Raw genomic sequence first — 18,773 nt, 5'->3', positions numbered from 1 at the left:
GGGTGCTCAGAGGAGGGGGCAGAGTTGGGGCAGGGACTTTGGGGAAGGGGTTGGAATGGGGGCGGAGAAGGGGTGGGGTTGGGGCGGGGCCGGGGCGGAGTTGGGGCAGGGCCGGGGGCGGGACCGGGGCCTCTTTTTTAAATGTTTGAATATGGTAACCCTAGAGAATAGCTGCAGGGCAACGTCCCTGACCACAGCCTGATCCACCCCTGGTGTGCCTCCTGCCCTGCCCTGCCCTGGCTGGGAGCAGGGCAGGTACAGAGGCCTCATGCCAGTGGTTCACTGGCAGTGGAAGCCCCCTGCACATGCAGGCTTCACTGGGCGCCATTTCTGCTCCCCTTTAAGGCTGCTTGACGCTTCCCGAGAGGCACAAAAAGGAACCTGGCTACACTGAAGCCAAACCCAGCGTGCTGCGCATTACCAGCTAGCTGTGCTATCTCCAGCAGCGTAGAGCAGCACGAGCAGAGACGGCAGCTTCAGCCCTGCCATGGCCTGAACTCAGGGCTCTGCCTTTCCCCCGACACCCCACCAGCAGCATCTCCCTGCTGTGGGATTTCTAGTGCCCCCTGAGCTGGCAGCAGGAAGATTTCCAGCCAGCTGGAAAGTTTGAACCCTTGCAGTTCTTTTCCTGATGCTACGGGCCCCTGAGGCTCCACTCCCCAAACAGTGTGTATGCCCCAACCCCCCCAGCTCTCCACCCAGCATGGGAAGCAGTGCGGCCTAGTGGACAGTGCACTACACTGGGATTCAAGAGACCTGGGCTCTATTCCCAGCTCTGCCAGGGGCCTGCTGTGTGAACTTGGGTGCCTCAGTTCCCCCATCTATAAAATGGAGACTCAGATCCCCCTGCTAATGGCATCTGAGCGCCCAACCGCTTTGACATGTTATACAAGAGCTAGCGATTATCGTCTGCCCCTTTGGCGCAACCAGCCCCAGACGCCAGGCTATCTTGCCCATCCCCAGAGCTGTTCGCTGGCAAGGTAGGTGGACACACGGGCAAACGCAGAAGCTTGAGGTGCTACAGCAGGGGTCGCTGTGCCGTGGTATGGTGCTTGGCAGAGTGTGTGAACAGGGAGGTGGGGGGGCACTCGGCTCTCCTTCCCGCCATGGCTGGGGTACGGTGCAGTGTGATTGCAGCCCCCTGCTGGCAGGTCTGTGGCAGAGGCCAGGCTCTTGCCCCATAGATGCATCAGGAGGATCTCAGAGAGGCAGCACCGGGGGAGGGCACAGAGGAAAGGGGGAGGGGGCAGGTGGTGTGGGGGGTAGGGGCCAGCGGTGGCTGGGGCCGCACTGGGTGGGGTCCCGGTCAGGTACCTGGAGAGCTCCCCCCGCTGGCAGTGCTGAGGCTGTCATCCAGCCACGTGCTGTAGATGAAGGAGTCTCGCTTGTGGGGCGTCCCCGAGGCCTGGCTCTCCTGCAGCACACACAGGAGAGGGATGGGGGGCGGTGAGGCAGACATTCCCCGGCTGATGAGCTCTGGAAATGGGCTCTTCCTGGAAGACTTAGAGTCCCCTCCCAGCTGAGGATGCTGGGTCCTCCCCAGCCACTGAGCCCCCCCGTCCCTGCTGACAGGGACCCCCCACTCAGGAGACAGGCTCCATGGCTGCGATCCCCCCTCAGTGCCCCGTGGCCAGCAGGGACCCGACTGTGCAGCAAGGGCCCCTCCAGCCCGAGGCTGAGAGGGCAGGGAAAGGGGCCAGTGCACCAAGCTCCATCCTGACTTACTGCGCCCGTGTCATCGTCAGCACCCTCGTTCTCCTCCACCACGCTGCCGAAGCTGCTGGCGCTGGATGACGAGCGGGAGAAATCCCGCAGCACCTCGGGCCTCTGCAACGCCGGCTCCCCCCTGCAGACATGGGGCAGTCAGACCCAGTACCCCCCTAAAACCTCCCCCCCGAGACACAAGGCAGTGAGACCCAGGAACCTGCTGTGTCCCCCCAAGACACAGGGCAGTGAGACCCTGTTCCCCCTGAGACACTAGCCAGTGAGACCCAGCACTCCCTGTGACGTTATTGACATGAACTGTGACCGTATAGATCATTGTTGCAACCAAGATCCTAGAGTTGCACCAAATCTGGTACAAAGGAGGTCAAGTAAGGTGTCTATGAAAAGGTTGCAATTTGCTGGTTATGATTATGCTGTCTGTATGTGTGTATCATTTTTGTATGTGAAGTTATGAATATGGGCTATGTACTTGTATCTCAATGTTTGATTCTAAGTAGCATTAGTGAAGCATTTGGTCAGCTTCTTGAGAAAGGACTATTCTCAGTAAGTGCCTAATCAAGAAACACTTAACTGACAATGGACTGTGGGAGACGCCAATCCACATCTGAGTTTTCCTGGGAACTTTCAAGGTACCATGTGAGCAATGGCTGCTCTACCTGATTTGTGATTTGCCCATGTGACTCCAAACTCCATCTTGCTGCTGTGATTTTCCACAGTAAGAACAAAGGGGTGTCCTTCCACATGGCAGAGGATATAAAAGGCCCTGGAAACCCCTCCATTTTGTCTTCAATCCTGCTTCTTACCTCTGGAGGGACTTTGCTACAAACTGAAGCTCTGAACAAAGGACTGAATGACGCATCCCAGCTGGGGATGCTCCAGAGACTTGATTTAAACCTGCAGTTTATTTCATCATTGCTACAAGCCTGAACCAAGAACTTTGCCATTACTGTGATTCCATTTACCCAATTTTAACTCTCATCTGTATTTCTTTCTTTTTATGAATAAACATTTAGATTTTAGATCCTAAAGGATTGGCAACAGCGTGATTTGTGGGTAAGATCTGACTTGTATATTGACCTGGGTCTGGGGCTCGGGCCTTTGGGATCGGGAGAATCTTTTTTCTTTTACTGGGGTATTGGTTTTCATAACCATTCATCCCCATAAGGAGTGGCACTGGTGGTGATACTGGGAAACTGGAGTGTCTAAGGGAATTGCTTGTATAACTTCTGGTTAGCCAGTGGGGTAAAACCGAAGTCCTCTCTGTCTGGCTGGTTTAGTGATGCCTTAGTAGTGAAGGACCCCCAGCCTTGGGCTGTGACTGCCCTGCTCTAAGTAATTTGTCCTGAATTGATACTCTCACTAGTGTCCCGCCAAAGGCCGCTTCGTTACACCCTCCTACACCCCTCCCCGAGACACAGGGCAGTGAGACCCAGCACCCCCCTAACCCGCCCATCGAGACACCCCCTGCGCCCCCCTGAGACACTGGGCAGTGAGACTGAGCACCTCCTCTGCCCCCCAAGACACTGGGCTGTGAGACCCAGCACCCCCCAACACAAACCCCAAGACACCCCCTGCACCCCCCTGAGACACTGGCCAGTGAGACCCAGCATCCCCCTGTTCCTCCGAGACACTGGCCAGTTAGACCCCACACTCCCCTTGCGCCCCCCCCGAGACACTGGGCTGTGAGACCCAGCACCCCCTCCATGCCCCCCTGAGACTCAGGGCAGTGAGACCCAATATCCCCCTTTCCCCCACAAGACACAGGGCAGTGAGACCCAGCACCCCCCTGTGCCCCCCCGAGACACAGGGAAGTGAGACACAGCACCCCCTTAACTGGCCCCCCAAGACACAAGGCAGTGAGACCAAGTACCCTCTGTGCCCCCCCGAAACACTGGGCAGTGAGACCCTAGCACCCCTCCTGTACCCCTCCGAGACACAGGGCAGTCAGATCCAGCACCCCCCTATACCCCCACAAGACACAGGGCAGTGAGACCCAGCACCCTCCCTGTACCCCACCCCGAGACAGAGCAGCCCTCTGGTACCCCCCAAGACACAGGGCAGTGAGACTCAGTACCCCCCGTACCCCCCCGAGACACAGGGCAGTGAGACCCAGAACCCCCCGTTTGACAAAGTGGGGATTCCTCAAGGAATCAATTCTGAAGCACTTTGAGGAGAGGAAAGTGATCAGGAACAGTCAGCATGGATTCACCAAGGGCAAGTCATACCTGACCAACCTAATTGCCTTCTATGAGGAGATAACTGGCGCCGTGGATGAGGGGAAAGCAGTGGACGTGTTATTCCTTGACTTTAGCAAAGCTTTTGATACAGTCTTCCACAGTACTCTTGCCGGCAAGTTAAAGAAGTATGGGCTGGATGAATGGACTATAAGGTGGATAGAAAGCTGGCTAGATCGTCGGGCTCAACGGGTAGTGATCAATGGCTCCATGTCTAGTTGGCAGTTGGTATCAAGCGGAGTGCCCCAAGGGTCGGTCCTGGGGCCGGTTTTGTTCAATATCTTCATTAATGATCTGGAGGATGGTGTGGATTGCACCCTCAGCAAGTCTGCAGATGACACTAAACTGGGAGCAGTGGTAGATACGCTGGAGGGTAGGGATAGGATACAGAGGGACCTAGACAAATTAGAGGATTGGGCCAAAAGAAATCTGATGCAGTTCAACAAGGACAAGTGCAGAGTCCTGTACTTAAAGAATGCCATGCACTGCTACAGACTAGGGACCGAATGGCTAGGCAGGCGTGCTGGAGGCTCCAAGAGGTGCGGTTCCAGGAGGCGGAGGCTTAATCCTGAGAGAGGTGGACCCCCGAGATGGGCTGTCGCACTGAAGGGGTTCCTCCCAGGGATAGTGGGGAGCTGAGAGAGCAGAGGCCTGAGAGTCCGAGGGACAGGCAGGGCCGGTGTAACTGCTAGGCGAACTAGGCGGCCGCCTAGGTTGCCAAGATTTGGGGGCGCCAAAAAGTGGTGCCCCCCAATTTTTTTTACACTACTGTATTCATTTTTGAAAGTTTATAATAAGCGATGCTCCGGGGGGAGGGGAGGGGGAGGAGGGGCGCAAGGTGGAAGTTTTGCCTAGGGCACAAAATATCCTTGCACCGGCCCTGGGGACAGGCATGCTGAAGGCTCAGAGAGGTGCGGTTCCAGGAGGCGGAGGAGCCTACGGCTCAACCCCGAGAGAGAGTGGACCCCCGATAAAGCTGTTGCACTGAAGGGGTTCTGTGATGGGTTGGATCACAGAAACCCCCCTGGGAGCTGCCAACTGATGTGCCAAGACTACCTCTGCTCCTGTTTTCCCTGCCAGCTCAGGACTCCAGCACCCTGTCTTGCTGAGCCAGACACTCCCGTCTGCTCCAACACAGACCCAGGGTCTGAATTACTTGTCCCAAAGCTGCAAGTTTACCTGAAAACAGCTCACAGAAGTGTGCTTGTCTTTCGCACTCAGATGCCCAACTCCCAATGGGGTCTAAACCCAAATAAATCCGTTTTACCCTGCATAAAGCTTATGCAGAGTAAACTCATAAATTGTTCGCCCTCTATAACACTGATAGAGAGATATGCACAGTTGTTTGCTCCCCCAGGTATTAATACATACTCTGTATTTAATAAAATCACTTTTGACTTATTAATTAACTCAAAGCTGGATTTAAGTGGTTCCAAGTACACCTCTACTCCGATATAACACTGTCCTCGGGAGCCAAAAAATCTTACCACTTGCTTTGATCCGCCGGAGTGCGCAGCCCCCCCCAGAGCACTGCTTTACCACGTTAGATCTGAATTTGTGTTATATCGGGTCGCGTTATATCGGGGTAGAGGTGTAGTAACAGACAGAACAAAGTAAGTCACCAAGCAAAATAAAATAAAACGTCTAATCAAACTGAATACAGATAATCTCACCCTCAGAGATGCTTCAGTAAGTTTTTTCCTCAGACTGGACACCTTCCAGGCCTGGGCACAATTCTTTCCCCTGGCACAGCTCTTGTTCCAGCTCAGGTGATAGCTAGGGGATTCTTCATGATGGCTCCTCCCTCCTTCTCTGTTCTCTTCCACCCCTTTATATATCTTTTGCATAAGGCGGGAATCCTTTGTCTCTCTCTGGGTTTCCACCCCCCCTCACTGGAAAAGCACCAGGTTAAAGGTGGATTCCAGTTCAGGTGACATGATCACATGTCACTGCAAGACTTCATTGCCCACTTGCCAGCACACACATATACAGGAAGACTCACAGGTAAACACAGCCATCTGCAGACAATGGTCCTGGTTAATGGGAGTCATCAAGATTCCAAACCACTTTGCATAATTACAATAGGCCCTCAGAGTTATATTTCATATTTCTAGTTCCAGATACAAGAGTGGTACATTTATACAAATAGGATGATCACACTCAGTAGATTATAAGCTTTGTAATGATACCTTACAAGAGACCTTTTGCATGAAGCATATTCCAGTTACATAATATTCACTCATTACCATATTTTATAAAACCATATAGACTGCACATCGTCTCAGGTTCCTCCCAGGGACCGTGGGGGAGTTGAGAGAGCCCAGGCCTGTGAGTCCGTGACCACTTGGGAACAGCGTGGAGATGGTCTATAACCATCTCCTTAAGAAGGACATTGTAGAGCTGTGCAGAGAGAGGGGGCTGCGTATTGGAAAGCTCACTAAGGCACAGCTGACTGCTCAGTTGGAAGACGAGGATCGCTCTAAGGAGCCGGTTCCTAACCCAGCTGGGGCCGCGAGAGAGGCTGGAAGCAGCCAGGCAGCCCCAGGGTTCACACTGGTTCCTGACCCAGCTGGGGCCACAAGATAGGCTGGGAGCAGCCTAGTGTCCTGGAGACCCGTGTCCCTGACCAGCATGGGGGTCTCCACCGGGTTCCCCATCGGTGGATCTGAGATGGATGGAATTGGAGCTGAGATCGAAGGAGTCAGAGGACCATGAGAGACAGGAAAGGCTAGCCCCATTCCTGGGTCCCAAGGCCATAGAGCTGTTTAGTCAGATGGGCGGGGTGGCAGACTGGCTCTCACTCCTAGCCCCAGCGTATATGTCTGCGTGGATTCTCCTGGACTCAGGCCCCTCGGACCCCCAGTGGGAGCGGAAGGTGGTGGTCAATGGGGAAACATTCCTGGGGTGGCGAGACCCTGGGACATAGAGAACTGTTGTCAGGCCTCAGGTGGTGCAGCCTCACCAGATGCTGTAGGGCTGTGTGACCTGGGTGAAGGTCCCAGGGAGGAAGCCCCTCGCCCTGCCTATGGCCCGGATCCCTGTGCAGACACAGGAGGGGCCGAGCTGGCTGGTAGTTGGGGTTCTCCAAGATATCGGCTGTGAAGTCCTGTTGGGGGATGACTGTATCTATTTGGGACAGGATCCAGGCCCTGCTCCTGTAACGGCTGAGGATTTGAATTTGAATCCAGGGAACCAATTGGCTGAGACTGATGCGGTCAGTGAAAATGCAGATGACCTGCTGGCCGTGGGAAGGAGCTGCTAGGCTCAGGATACATAAGAACGGCCGTACTGGGTCAGACCAAAGGTCCATCTAGCCCAGTATCCTGTCTACCGACAGTGGCCAATGCCAGGTGCCCCAGAGGGAGTGAACCTAAGAGGTAATGATCAAGTGATCTCTCTCCTGCCATCCATCTCCACCCTCTGACAAACAGAGGCTAGGGACACCATTCCTTACCCATCCTGGCTAATAGCCATTAATGGACTTAACCTCCATAAATTTATCCAGTTCTCTTTTAAACCCTAGAAGAATCATAGAAGAATCATAGAAGAATTAGGGTTGGAAGAGACCTCAGGAGGTCATCTAGTCCAACCCCCTGCTCAAAGCAGGACCAACCCCAACTAAATCATCCCAGCCAGGGTTTTGTCAAGCCAGGCCTTAAAAACCTCTAAGGATGGAGATTACACCACCTCCCTAGGGAACCCATTCCAGTGCTTCACCACCCTCCTAGTGAAATAGTTTTTCCTAATATCCAACCTAGACCTCCCCCACTGCAACTTGAGACCATTGTTCCTTGTTCTGTCATCTGCCACCACTGAGAACAGCCTAGCTCTATCCACTTTGGAACCCCCCTTCAGGTAGTTGAAGGCTGCTATCAAATCCTTCCCCCCCCCCCCCCACCACTCTTCTGCAGACTAAATAAGTCCAGTCCCCTCAGCCTCTCCTCATAAAGTCATGTGCCCCAGCCCCCTAATCATTTTCGTTGCCCGCCGCTGGACTCTCTCCAATTGGACGCAATATTCCAGATGTGGCTTCACCAGTGCCCAATAGAGGGGCTAAATCACTTCCCACAATCTGCTGGCAACACTCCTACTAATGCAGTCCAATATTCTGTTAGCCTTCTTGGCAACAAAGGCACACTGTTGACTCTCATCCAGCTTCTCATCCACTGTAATCCCCAGGTGCTTTTCTGCAGAACTGCCTCTTAGCCAGTCTGTCCCCAGCCTGTAGCAGTGCATGGAATTCTTCCATTCTAAGTGCAGGACTCTGCACTTGTCCTTGTTGAACCTCATTAGATTTCTTTTGGCCCAATCCTCCAATTTGTCTAGGTCACCCTGGACCCTAACCCTACCTTCCAGCATATCTACCTCTCCCCCCAGCTTAGTGTCATCTGTGAACTTGCTGAGGGTGCAATCCATCCCATCCTCCAGATCATTAATGAAGATGTTGAACAAAACCAGCCCCCTGTTATAGTCCTAGCCTTCACAACCTCCTCAGGTAAGGAGTTCCACAAGTTGACTGTGCGCTGTGTGAAGAAATGAGGGATAGCTCAGTGGTTTGAGCATTGGCCTGCTAAACCCAGGGTTGCGAGTTCAATCCTTGAGGGGGCCATTTAGGGATCTGTGGAAAAAAAATCTGTCTGGGGATTGCTCCTGCTTTGAGCAGGGGGTTGGACTAGATGACCTCCTGAGGTCCCTTCCAACTCTCGCATTTAAAAAAAAAAAAAGAACTTCCTTGTATTTGTTTTAAACCTGCTGCCTATTAATTTCATTTGGTGACCCCTAGTTCTTGTATTATGGGAATAAGTAAATATTATCCTTATCTACTTTCTCCACATCACTCATGATTTTATATACCTCTATCATATCCCCCCTTAGCCTCCTCTTTTCCAAGCTGAGAAGTCCTAGCCTCTTTAATCTCTCCTCATATGGAACCCGTTCCAAACCCCTAATCATTTTAGTTGCCCTTCTCTGAACCTTTCTAGTGCCAGTATATCTTTTTTGAGATGAGGAGACCACATCTGTACGCAGTATTCGAGATGTGGGCGTACCATCGATTTATATAAGGGCAATAATATATTCTCCTTTTTATTCTCTATCCCCTTTTTAATGATTCCTAACATCCTGTTTGCTTTTTTGACCACCTGCCTGTCTGTAACCAGAGCCCTGGAGCTGAGTGGGACAGAGAGATGCTCCCTGCCCCCCTGCACATGGGGGAGGTGGCTCACGCTGGCTCTGATGCTGTGAGCAAAGCAGCGGGCTTCCTGCCTGCCCTCACTGGGACAGCAGGGGCAGAGCTGAGCCCAGGGGGATCAGAGACCCCAGCTGAGTGTGAGGAACCACAGCCAGGGGGGACAGCTGCCAACCAGGGCTGCCTTGTCCAGAGGGTGCAAATGGCCTGGGACAAGGGTAAAGCAGCTTGGGACACCTGTCTGTCATAGAGGAGCCTTTTCAGAAGGTGGCCCTGAACTTGGTGAGGGACAGATGGGAGGGGAAGGCCACCCCCGATGGAGAATCAGTGGTGGAGTATGTACTGACTTTCCGGGAAAAGCTCGCTGAGCTCATGGGTCTGGCCAGGGAGCACCTAGCCAGGGCCCAAGGGAGGCACTGGGAGCACCTAGCCAGGGCCCCAGGGAGGCACTGGTACGACCACTCAGCCTACGGCACCAGGGACCAGGTGATGGGTCTCGTCCCAGTGAGGAAGAATAAGCTGCAAGCTGCCTGGGACGGGCCCTTCAAGGTCATCCAGCAGGTGAATGAGAAGAACGATGTGGTGGAACTGCCCAATCGGGCTCACAGCCACCAGGGGACAAGGTCAACATGATGGAGCTGTACTGTGACAGGGAGAGGCTGGTACTGGCCGTGTGTGGTCCCTGAGACCAGAGCCGGCCCCTTGCTGGAATCAGTTCCCCTCTCTGACCAGCTAACCCCTGCCCAGCAGGCAGAGATCAGAGAGATGCTGCATTCGTACCCACAGCTGTTTTCCAACCGGCCTGGGCTCACAAACCGAGCTGTCCACTGGGTGGAGATGGGAGCCGGCCCTCCCATCAGGTGTTCCCCATTCAGAGTAACGGGGAACACAGCCCAGGCCCAGGAGGGAGAAGTCAGAGACATGCTGGCTTTAGGGGTGATCCAGCCATCCACCAGCCCCGGGGACCTCTCCTGGGGGCCTCTCCCATAGTCCCCAGGAAAGATGGGCTGATTCTGTGTGGCCTATCGGAAGCTCAAGGCCATCACCATGTCTGCCCATATCGAGGCCTGATGAGATCCTAGACAAGTTGGGGGGGGACTTGGTACCCCATGACCAGGGATTTCACCAAAGGCTACTCGCAGATTGTGACGAAGTGGGACTGTTCTTAATGTTTCCCCTAATACTGCCTCAGTTTCCCCTATGCATTCCCCTGTGCATTTATTAAGTCTCTAGGTGGTGGGATAAAGGCCAGTGTGCATAAATCACTGACCCTCTGTCTCCTAGTAACAAATGGCCAGGGCCCTCCCCCCTTGCAAGGGGATAGCTAAAGGTGAACAAAGAGATCAGGTGACCTCCTGGCCCGGGAAAGAGACAAAGCCGAGAGGAGGAGGGGCTGGGGGGACGGGGTTTCAGTTTGGAGCTGGCTGGGGACTAGGAGTGAGGGCAGAAGACGGGGGTGTCTGGCTCACAGGACCCCAGGATGGATCCGGCTGAGGGGTCCGGTTCTTTGTACCTACAAGCTCTGTTTTAGACTGAGGTCCTGTCATCTAATAAACCTCTGTTTTACTGGCTGGCTGAGAGTCACGTCTGACTGCGAAGTGGGGGTGCATGCAGGACCTTCTGGCTTCCCCAGGACCCAGCCTGGGCGGACTCGCTGTGGGAAGCGCACGGAGGGGCATATGCTGAATGCTCCAAGGACAGACCCAGGAGGTGAAGCCGTGTGAGCTTCTTGCCCTGAAGACGGTCTGCTCCGAGGGAGAGGAGGCTCCCCAAAGTCCTCACTGGCTTTGCGGGGAGCAGTTCCAGAGCATCGCCCGGGGACTCCGTGACACAGATGCCAGGTTGAAACCTGCTTTTGTCACCCCTTAGGGGCTGTACAAGTCCCTAGTCCTACCTTTCGGCCTCAAGGAGGCACCAGTCACCTACCAACACCAGGTGGATCAGTTACTGAGGGGGATGGATAATTTTACCCTTGGTTACACTGATGATATTTGTGCCATTAGCCAGACCTGGGAGGACCAGGTGTCCCAGGTGAAGAGGTGGCTGGGTCGCCTCCAGGATGCAGGGCTGACTGTAAAAGCTGGGATGTGCAAGGTGGGGACGGCAGAGGTGTCGTACCTGGACCACAAGGTGGGGACCGGCTGCCTAAAGCCAGAGCCAGCCAAAGTGGGGGCAATCAGAGACTGGCTTGCTCCCCAGACTAAGAAACAGGCCCAGGCCTTTATTGGGATGGCGGGGCACTCCCGGAGGTTTATGCCCCACGTTAGCTCTGTGTCAGCTCCCATCACTGAGCTATGCAAGAAAGGTAAGCCAGACAAGCTGGTCTGGACCGGGCAGTGCCAGAGGGCTCTCTGCACGCTGAAGAAGGATCTGGTCAAGGGCCCGGTGCTGGGAAACCCAGACTTTGACAAGACCTTTATGGTGTTCACCGATTCCACACACAATGCAAGGGGGGGGAACACCACATCATGTTCCTAAGCAGGAAGCTGCTGTCCCGGGAGCAGGGCTATGCAGCCATAGAGAAGCAGTGCCTGGCCATGGAGTGGGCTCCTAAAAGGCTGCAGCCGGATCTATTTGGGCGGCGCTTCACTGTTTACTTGGACCATTCGCCCTGCCGTGGCTGCACCAGATGAGAGGGGCCAATGCCAAGCTCCTGAGGTGGAGTCTGTCCTACCAGGATTATGAGAGGGAGGTGGTCCACGTTAAAGAGAGTGCAAATGTTACGGTTGATGCTATCTTCCGGAGAGGGAGACCTGAACTTCCCCAGGTCACTGGCTAAAGTGACCCCGCTCAGTTTGGTCTTGAAGGGGGGAGAGATGTGACAAAGTAGGGATTTTCCCTTGTTATGTTGTATGTGAGTCTTACAGTTTTGCATGAATGCTGTGTGTGCCTCAGTTTCCCTGTGTATTGCACCAATGTCTAGGTGGTGGGATTAAGCCTGTGTGACTTTTGCGGGGGTTGCTCCAGCTCCCTGCATGTATGCTCTGGGCACCCCTTCATAACCTGAGACCCAGGAGGGGGACACCACCAGGTGACTCTTGGCCCGGGAAGCGAGACAAAGGCCTGAGGAGGAGGAACAGGCAGGGTAGGGGCCAGGCAGCTGAAAGTGTGGGCTGGCTTGGGGCTCAGGGGGAGGACCAGAGCCCTGGCTCTCGGCTCCCCTCCGCGCAAGATGGACTTGGCTGAAAGTCACTGATTTCTGTGCTAACAAGATCTGCCCTACGCTGTGTTCCTGTTGACTAATAAACCTGTTTTACCGGCTGGCTGAGAGTCACTGCTGACTATGGAGTTGGTGTGCAGGGCCCTCTGGCTTCCCCAGGAGCCCAGCCTGGGCGGACTTGCTGTGGGAAGTACACTGTGGGGCAGAGGATGCTGAATGCTCTGAGGTCAGACCCGGGAAGGTCGAAGCTGTGTAAGCTTCTTGCCCTGGAGACAGAGAGAGGAGGCTCCCCCAGAGTCCTGACTGACTTCGTAGGGAATAGTTCCAGAGCATTGCTCTGGTGACTCCGTGCCCCCCCCATCCAAGACACTGGACAGTGAGACCCAGCACCCCCCTGTGCCCCCCAAGACACGGCAGTGAGACCCAGCACCCTCCTAAACTCTCCCCCCCGAGACACTGGGCTGTGACACCTAGCACCCCCCTAACTCTCCCCCTGAGACACAGGGCAGTGAGACACAGCACCCGCTCAATGACCCTCCGAGATACAGGGTACTGAGACCCAGCACCCCCCTAACCCACCTCCAAGACACCCCCTACACCCACCTGAGACACTGGGCTGTGAGACCCAGCACCCCCTATGCCCCCACCCCGAGACACAGGGCAGTGAGACCCAGCACCCCCCTAAACTCTCCCCCTGAGACACAGAGCAGAGAGACACAGCACCCTCCAACATGTCCCATCCTCTCCCTCCCCCACCCTTGGAGAGACAGGGAACTCAGACCCCTCACTGGCTGCCCCTGGACAAGTCTCTTTCCCTGGTCCCACCCATGGGTGCCCAGAGCCCTGCGGCGGGGGTGGGGCTGGACCACCCTCTGATGGGCATTTTCAGAGTAGAGCAAATGAGTGCAGATCAAGTGAAAAGGACCCTCTGCCCCCTGGCCCAGCGCCTCCGCGTGGGAAATGCTCTGGTAGCTTTTCCCCACGTGTATCTTGCTCTCTGCTGACAGCCCATGTGGCTCCCTGGGAATCCCAGCCCTGGGCCAAGGAGGAACTGACTTGTTCTTCGTGGTGGGCATCTCTGGAGAGCTCTGGTTGGACGAGTTCTCCGACTTGGGCTCCTGGGACACGTGGCCGCTGTCAGGCGTCTTCTGGGGGCCTGCTGGGTTCTCCCTGTGAGAGGCACCAGCGACATGCTTGGACCAGGGCAGGGGGAGCCATGCTCACTGCTGGGCAGCTCTCAGCTCCAGCTGCCTCCCGGGGGCACCAAGATTTTCCAGCTCATAGCACGGCAGGGCTGGATTGGTGACTGGTGTCCCTGTCCTGGTCTTCCCTGAGCTCAGTGCCAGCCGTGGTGCAGGGCAATCCCTGGTGTGGCCAGGTTGGCCTGGGCCTGGCAGTGTGGGAGCTACTGCTGCTTGGCAGCATCCCCACTCCCCTTGGGGTCTAAGCCAGGCTGAAATCAGGGTGAATTGCGGGAAGCTGCCCTCGTGAGGAGAGCACATGCCCAGCCCGCCCCGCCCCTGGCAGTCTGACCAGGGGCCAGGCATATCTGCTGGGAGCAGCCTTGGCGAGACGGAGCCGCGTAGTGAGGTGCCACGGGGAAGGTTCTCTGTGCTCACTGGGGTGGCCCCTCCCTCCTCCTCCCCATCACTGCTTGGGGCTCTGCTCCCTGTCCCATTGGCACGGGTGCAGCACAGCGGGGCTGGGGCAGGGCAGGCGGGACCCAGCTGTCTCTTCCTGGGGGTGGAGCTGGTGCTCTCTCTTGCAGGTCTTGGTGCCCCCGCTCCTCCCCTGCCACGGCTTCACCCACCTTTTCTCCTGCACCTCCTGGATGTTCTCGATGCCGATGGCGCTGCTCCTCCGGGGGCTGAAGGGGCCGGATTTCTTCCGTGTCGGGCTCTTCCCAGGAACAATCAGCGACTGGAAAAGATTTGATCCCATCAGCCAGACAGTCCTGGGAAGCCCTGACTCCCCGCGGGGCACTGCCACCTTCCCCCCTCCACAGGGGCCCACGCTGGGGCGGGGGGGTTGGACTTGGACCAAGGGCAAAACCAAATTGGAGCTGAAGCCAACCCAGCAATGGGCAGGTGCCCCCATCCTGAGGGCTGCTCCCCCTTCAGCATTTGCCAGAGCACCGGAGTCCCCTGCTTAGCTGGGTCCCACGGGTTACTGCTCACACACATCTCCCAATGCTGGGCATTGGGCTCAGGGCCTCCTCCAGCTGGAGCCCCATCAGAGCGCCAGGGGGCTGGGTGGAGAGGAGGAATTCGGCGATGACTCTGCCCCATCACGTGGTGCCAGCTGCTAGCCATGGGGCAGAGACTGGGGCTGGGCAGGGCTGATGGGGTCTGAGGGCCTGATGCTATGGGGGAGTGAGCGTCTGTCCAACCAGAGAATGCCCAGCATTGGAGGGGCACTGCTGGGGTGCCTGCACCATGCCAGAGGGGCTGGAGCGTGGCCTCTCAGCCGGGCTTCCTGACATGGGGAGAGGTGACCCATGCCTGTGGGGCACTCCAGCACAGCTTGAAGCAGTCACGGCCCTTTGCAAAGCCCTGCACCCACCTCTGGCACCTTTCACCTGAGGATCTCCAAGTACTGCACGGACTGGACCGAAGCCCTGTGAGGAAGGTACCGTCACCCCCCTTGTAGAGGTGGGGAAACTGAGGCACAGTAAGGGGATGTGACAGACAGGAGAGGAACACAGGAGTCTGTACTCCCATGCCCCTTGCTCTAACCACTGGCTTGCACTGCCTGCCAGCTCAGGCAGGGCCATGCATGGCGGCTGTGTCCATAGCTGGATCTCTCCTTGGAACCAGCGACACTGGCTGGGGACGGGGCGGGGAGCAGTGGGGTCAGGCCAGGGGCCAGTCTGGATTGCCCCCAGTTATGCTCATCAGAGTGCAACAAGCAGAGGGGCTAGCCCAGCTGGGGACCCAGTCGTGTCAATGCTAGGCCCCGGCCAAGGTGAAGGGAAGGCACGGGGCCACATGGGAACAGGCAGGGCTGGGCTGCAGGCACTAGCCTCCTGCTGGCTTCTCAGTGGGCAGGGGGGCGGTCTGCACTGTGGTTAGCCCGAGCGATCTATGCCCAGAGACTTGTATGGAGTCAGCTCAGCTCCGGTGAGCTCAGCCACACTGCGGCATAACTCTCCCCTGCCAGGGCCGCGCTGGCCCAGCCCAGGGCTTGTCGCACTGCAGGGGGCTGGGCTGTGCTGCTCTGTGAACACCTTCCTGATGGATAGCAGGAGAATTCATCTGTCCTTCGGGGCACAGTGGGTAAGGTGGGAAGCTCTGGCAGACTGGCAGGGCTGGTGCAAGGATATTTCGCGCCCTAGGTGAAACTTCCACCTTGCGCCCCCCATCCGGCCCGGGGAGCCAGGGCCGTCCCTAGCTATTTTGGTGCCCTACACAGCCCCCCCGCAGGGGGGCTGTGTGGGGCCCCAGGCCTCCATGGGGGAAAGAGGGGGCCCAGGCCTCTGCGGAGGGGCTGTGTGGGGCCCCGCCCCAGGCCTCCACGGGAGGGGGGGGCTGGTCCCAGGCCTCCGTGGGGGATGAGGGGGAGGGGGGGCTGGCCACTTCATGTGGGAAGTGGAGCGACCCGGCCCCAGCCTGCTCCACTCCCCTGGCTCCCAGCCGTGCCAGCGAGTGTGGGGGGGCAGTTCCCCCTTCCCCCCAAGCCTGGGAGCCAGGGGAGCGGAGCAGGCTGGGGCCGGGTCACTCCACTTCCCGCAGGAAGGAGCCAGCCCCCTGTCCCCCACAGGGGCCTGGGGCCCCAGCCTGCTCTGCTCCCCTGGCTCCCAGGCTTGGGGGGAGGAGGGAGGGAGGAACCGCCCCCCAGCACTCGCCGGCGGCGCGGCTGGGAGCCAGGGGAGCAGACCAGGCTGGGGCCGGGTCGCTCCACTTACCATATGGTGAGTGCAGGGTCAGGCCTGGCTGCAGTCTTCAGGGGAGTGAGAGCGGGGCTGGGGCGGAGCAGGGGCGGGGTTGGGGCGGAGGCCATGGGGAAGAGCCAGGGAGCCCCCCCTGCGGCAGCTCCCAGCCCTGAGGCGTGCCCCCCTGTGGCAGTTCCCCCCCCCCACCCTGCGGTGCCCGCCCGCGGCAGCTCCCCGCCCCAGCTCACCTCCGCTCTGCCTTCTCCACTTCTCCCGCCTCCCAGGCTTGCGGCGCCAATCAGCTGTTTGGCTCGGCAAGCTTGGGAGGGGAGGAGAATTAGAGCGGGGGCGGCGCGCTCAGGGGAGAAGGCGGAGCAGAGGTGAGCTGGGGCGGGGAGCGGTTCCCCTGCACGCCCCCCCCCCTTACTTTCTGCAGGCAGCCCTCTCCGCGCCACCCGTCCCAGCTTACCTCCACTCCACTGCCTGCCCTGAGCGGGCTTTTTGGCGCCCCCAACCACATGGCGCCCTAGGCGGCCGCCTAGTTCGCCTAGTGGTTGCACCGGCCCTGCAGACTGGCACCACTGGGTGCCAGCTGCATCCTCAGTGCCGAGTGGTCACTGTAGCAGCTGATGAGTGATGCACACTCGAGCTGTAGTCTGTGCCCGCCGGGTCAGCCACAGCTACAGCCACGGCCCGGCGTGTGCGGAGGGAGCGGGAGGGGCAAGGCTGGTGAGAACGCGAGTTCACTCTGCAGGGAGGCCAGGCCTGGGGCAGAGGGCTGGAGGCCCTGGGCTATGAGGCGGGGAGGCACCGCAAGGGGTGGAAGGCAGCAGGACCAAGGGGCTCTGGGTGCCAATACCTAGGCAGGGGTGAAAGCAGCAGGTACCAGGGAGGCTGACACGCCTCTCTCCCTACCCGACCCCTCGAACTTAGCTGCAGAGAAGCACCACCCTGCAGCACCAGAGGCCCAGCCGGGCTGCCCTGCATGCTGGGATGGCAGCCAGGCCCAGCCAGCCAATGTTCCCACTGCGGCCCAGCTCCCCCATCGCATGTACAGAGCTGGCTCCAGAGAGGAAAGGGGTGCAGGGAGAGGGGAGAGAGAGAGAGAGAGAGAGAGAGAGACATCAACCTCTTCTATGGTTCCTATCCCTATGGCGCTGCCTCGACGTCCGCACCTACTTGGCGCTTTTCCAGGGACAAGCAATGACTGGCAAGCGGACAGAGGAGAGAAGCAGAGCAGGGGGAGGGGGAGAAGAGGGGGGGGGGAGAAAAAGAGAAGAGAGTCATGCAAAAAAAATGGCTTGACCATCGTAACAAAGGGCTCGTTAACAGCACCCTATAGTTGCCCGTCGCCAGATGCGCATGTGGGTGTCATGGTGGGCTATGTGGGGAGACACTGTATCTGTGGTGGGGATCCCCACTGAGCAGCTACTGGCGCTGGATGGTTGATTTGGAGTTGGCAGCTCTCATGAGAAGGCCTGAGGGGGTGTTGTGGGGCTTGCACAGTGGGGAGAGAGGAGGGTGGGTGGGGAGCAGCTGGGAAAGGGGGCAGGACTGCATGACACAGAAGAGAAGGGGGCTAGCTCAGGGCAACTTTTGCAGACAAAAACAAACTCCTCCTTGCACCCTGCCCCAGGCAGGTCAATCTCTCACAACTGGGGAAACTGAGGCACAGAGGAGGCCATGGTTTGCCTAAGGCTACACCGCAAGTCAGTGTCCAAGCTAGGGATAGAACCCCAGACTGCTGGCACTTCTCCTCCCCTGAGGCCTAGCCAACCATCCCTGGGCACCGGGGGCTCAGCTCCTGCTGTCACTGCCAGGACCGGCAGAGTGGCCATGGCTTTCCGTAGGAGCAGGAGCCCATGGTGGGGGACTGGCCATTGCCGCGCTCAGCACAGCCATGGAGCCCAGCATTCCAGGGCGGTAACACCACCGAGTGCAGCCCCATCTCCTTCCCTGCCCAACTTTGGGGCCTCAATCCTCCTTTGGGGGCACATGGACATTTAATGCAAACAAGCCCTCCTTTACCCAACATGCACAGTAGCTGGCACATCTTATGCATCCCTCAGACCTTGCCTGGCTGTCGCCCTCACCGAGCAGAGCCAGGGCCACCACTGGACAAGGGGGGAGCCGCGCACGGGACCAGGGAGCTGTAAACTGAGCTGAAGTGCAGTGCAGCGGCATGGCCACACGATGGCGCCAGCACCTAAGAGCTTGGCAGTGGGCTGGTTCTGAGAACTGGGTGAACTCACCCAGACCCTGAAGCTAGTGCTTCCTCTTCCCACTCCCAGCGGGCACTGACACCGGTGCTTGGCCCTTCCCTAGCCCCTTCCCTCCAGGATCTCCATGCATTTCACAGGCATCGATTACTATGCCTCACAGCCCCCACTCTCTCCCTGGAACAGATGGGGAAACTGAGGCACAGAGCGAGGCTATGACTCACCCCACGTCACAGAGCCAGTCAGTGACAGAGCTGGGCAAGGAACCTGGGAATCCTGACTCCAAGCTCCCCTATGCTAACCACTGGACCACACAGCCTCCCGGGCGGGCTTGGCCACACAATGGGGGAGTTAAAGCTGTGGGGCTCAGAGCAGG

The 18,773-nt window shown here is 57.6% G+C and overlaps 1 protein-coding gene across 1 annotated transcript in view; it reads right to left on the bottom strand.

The window, feature by feature from the left end:
• The window catches only part of RAP1GAP (RAP1 GTPase activating protein), a 59,459-nt gene that overhangs the window by 5,848 nt on the left and 34,838 nt on the right, over positions 1–18,773 (bottom strand). The window contains 5 exon segments of the mRNA XM_029913558.1: positions 1,211–1,414; positions 1,726–1,846; positions 13,364–13,477; positions 14,118–14,227; positions 17,308–17,385. Of these exon segments, the coding sequence (XP_029769418.1) occupies positions 1,211–1,414; positions 1,726–1,846; positions 13,364–13,477; positions 14,118–14,227; positions 17,308–17,385 (627 nt within the window).

This window comes from Terrapene carolina, unplaced genomic scaffold (genome assembly GCF_002925995.2).
Source record: "Terrapene carolina triunguis isolate 2854851 unplaced genomic scaffold, T_m_triunguis-2.0 Scaffold714, whole genome shotgun sequence".
Classification (NCBI taxonomy): domain Eukaryota; kingdom Metazoa; phylum Chordata; order Testudines; family Emydidae; genus Terrapene; species Terrapene triunguis.
The sequence above is the reverse complement of the archived record's forward strand: the minus strand, read 5'-3'. Positions and strand labels throughout refer to the sequence as shown.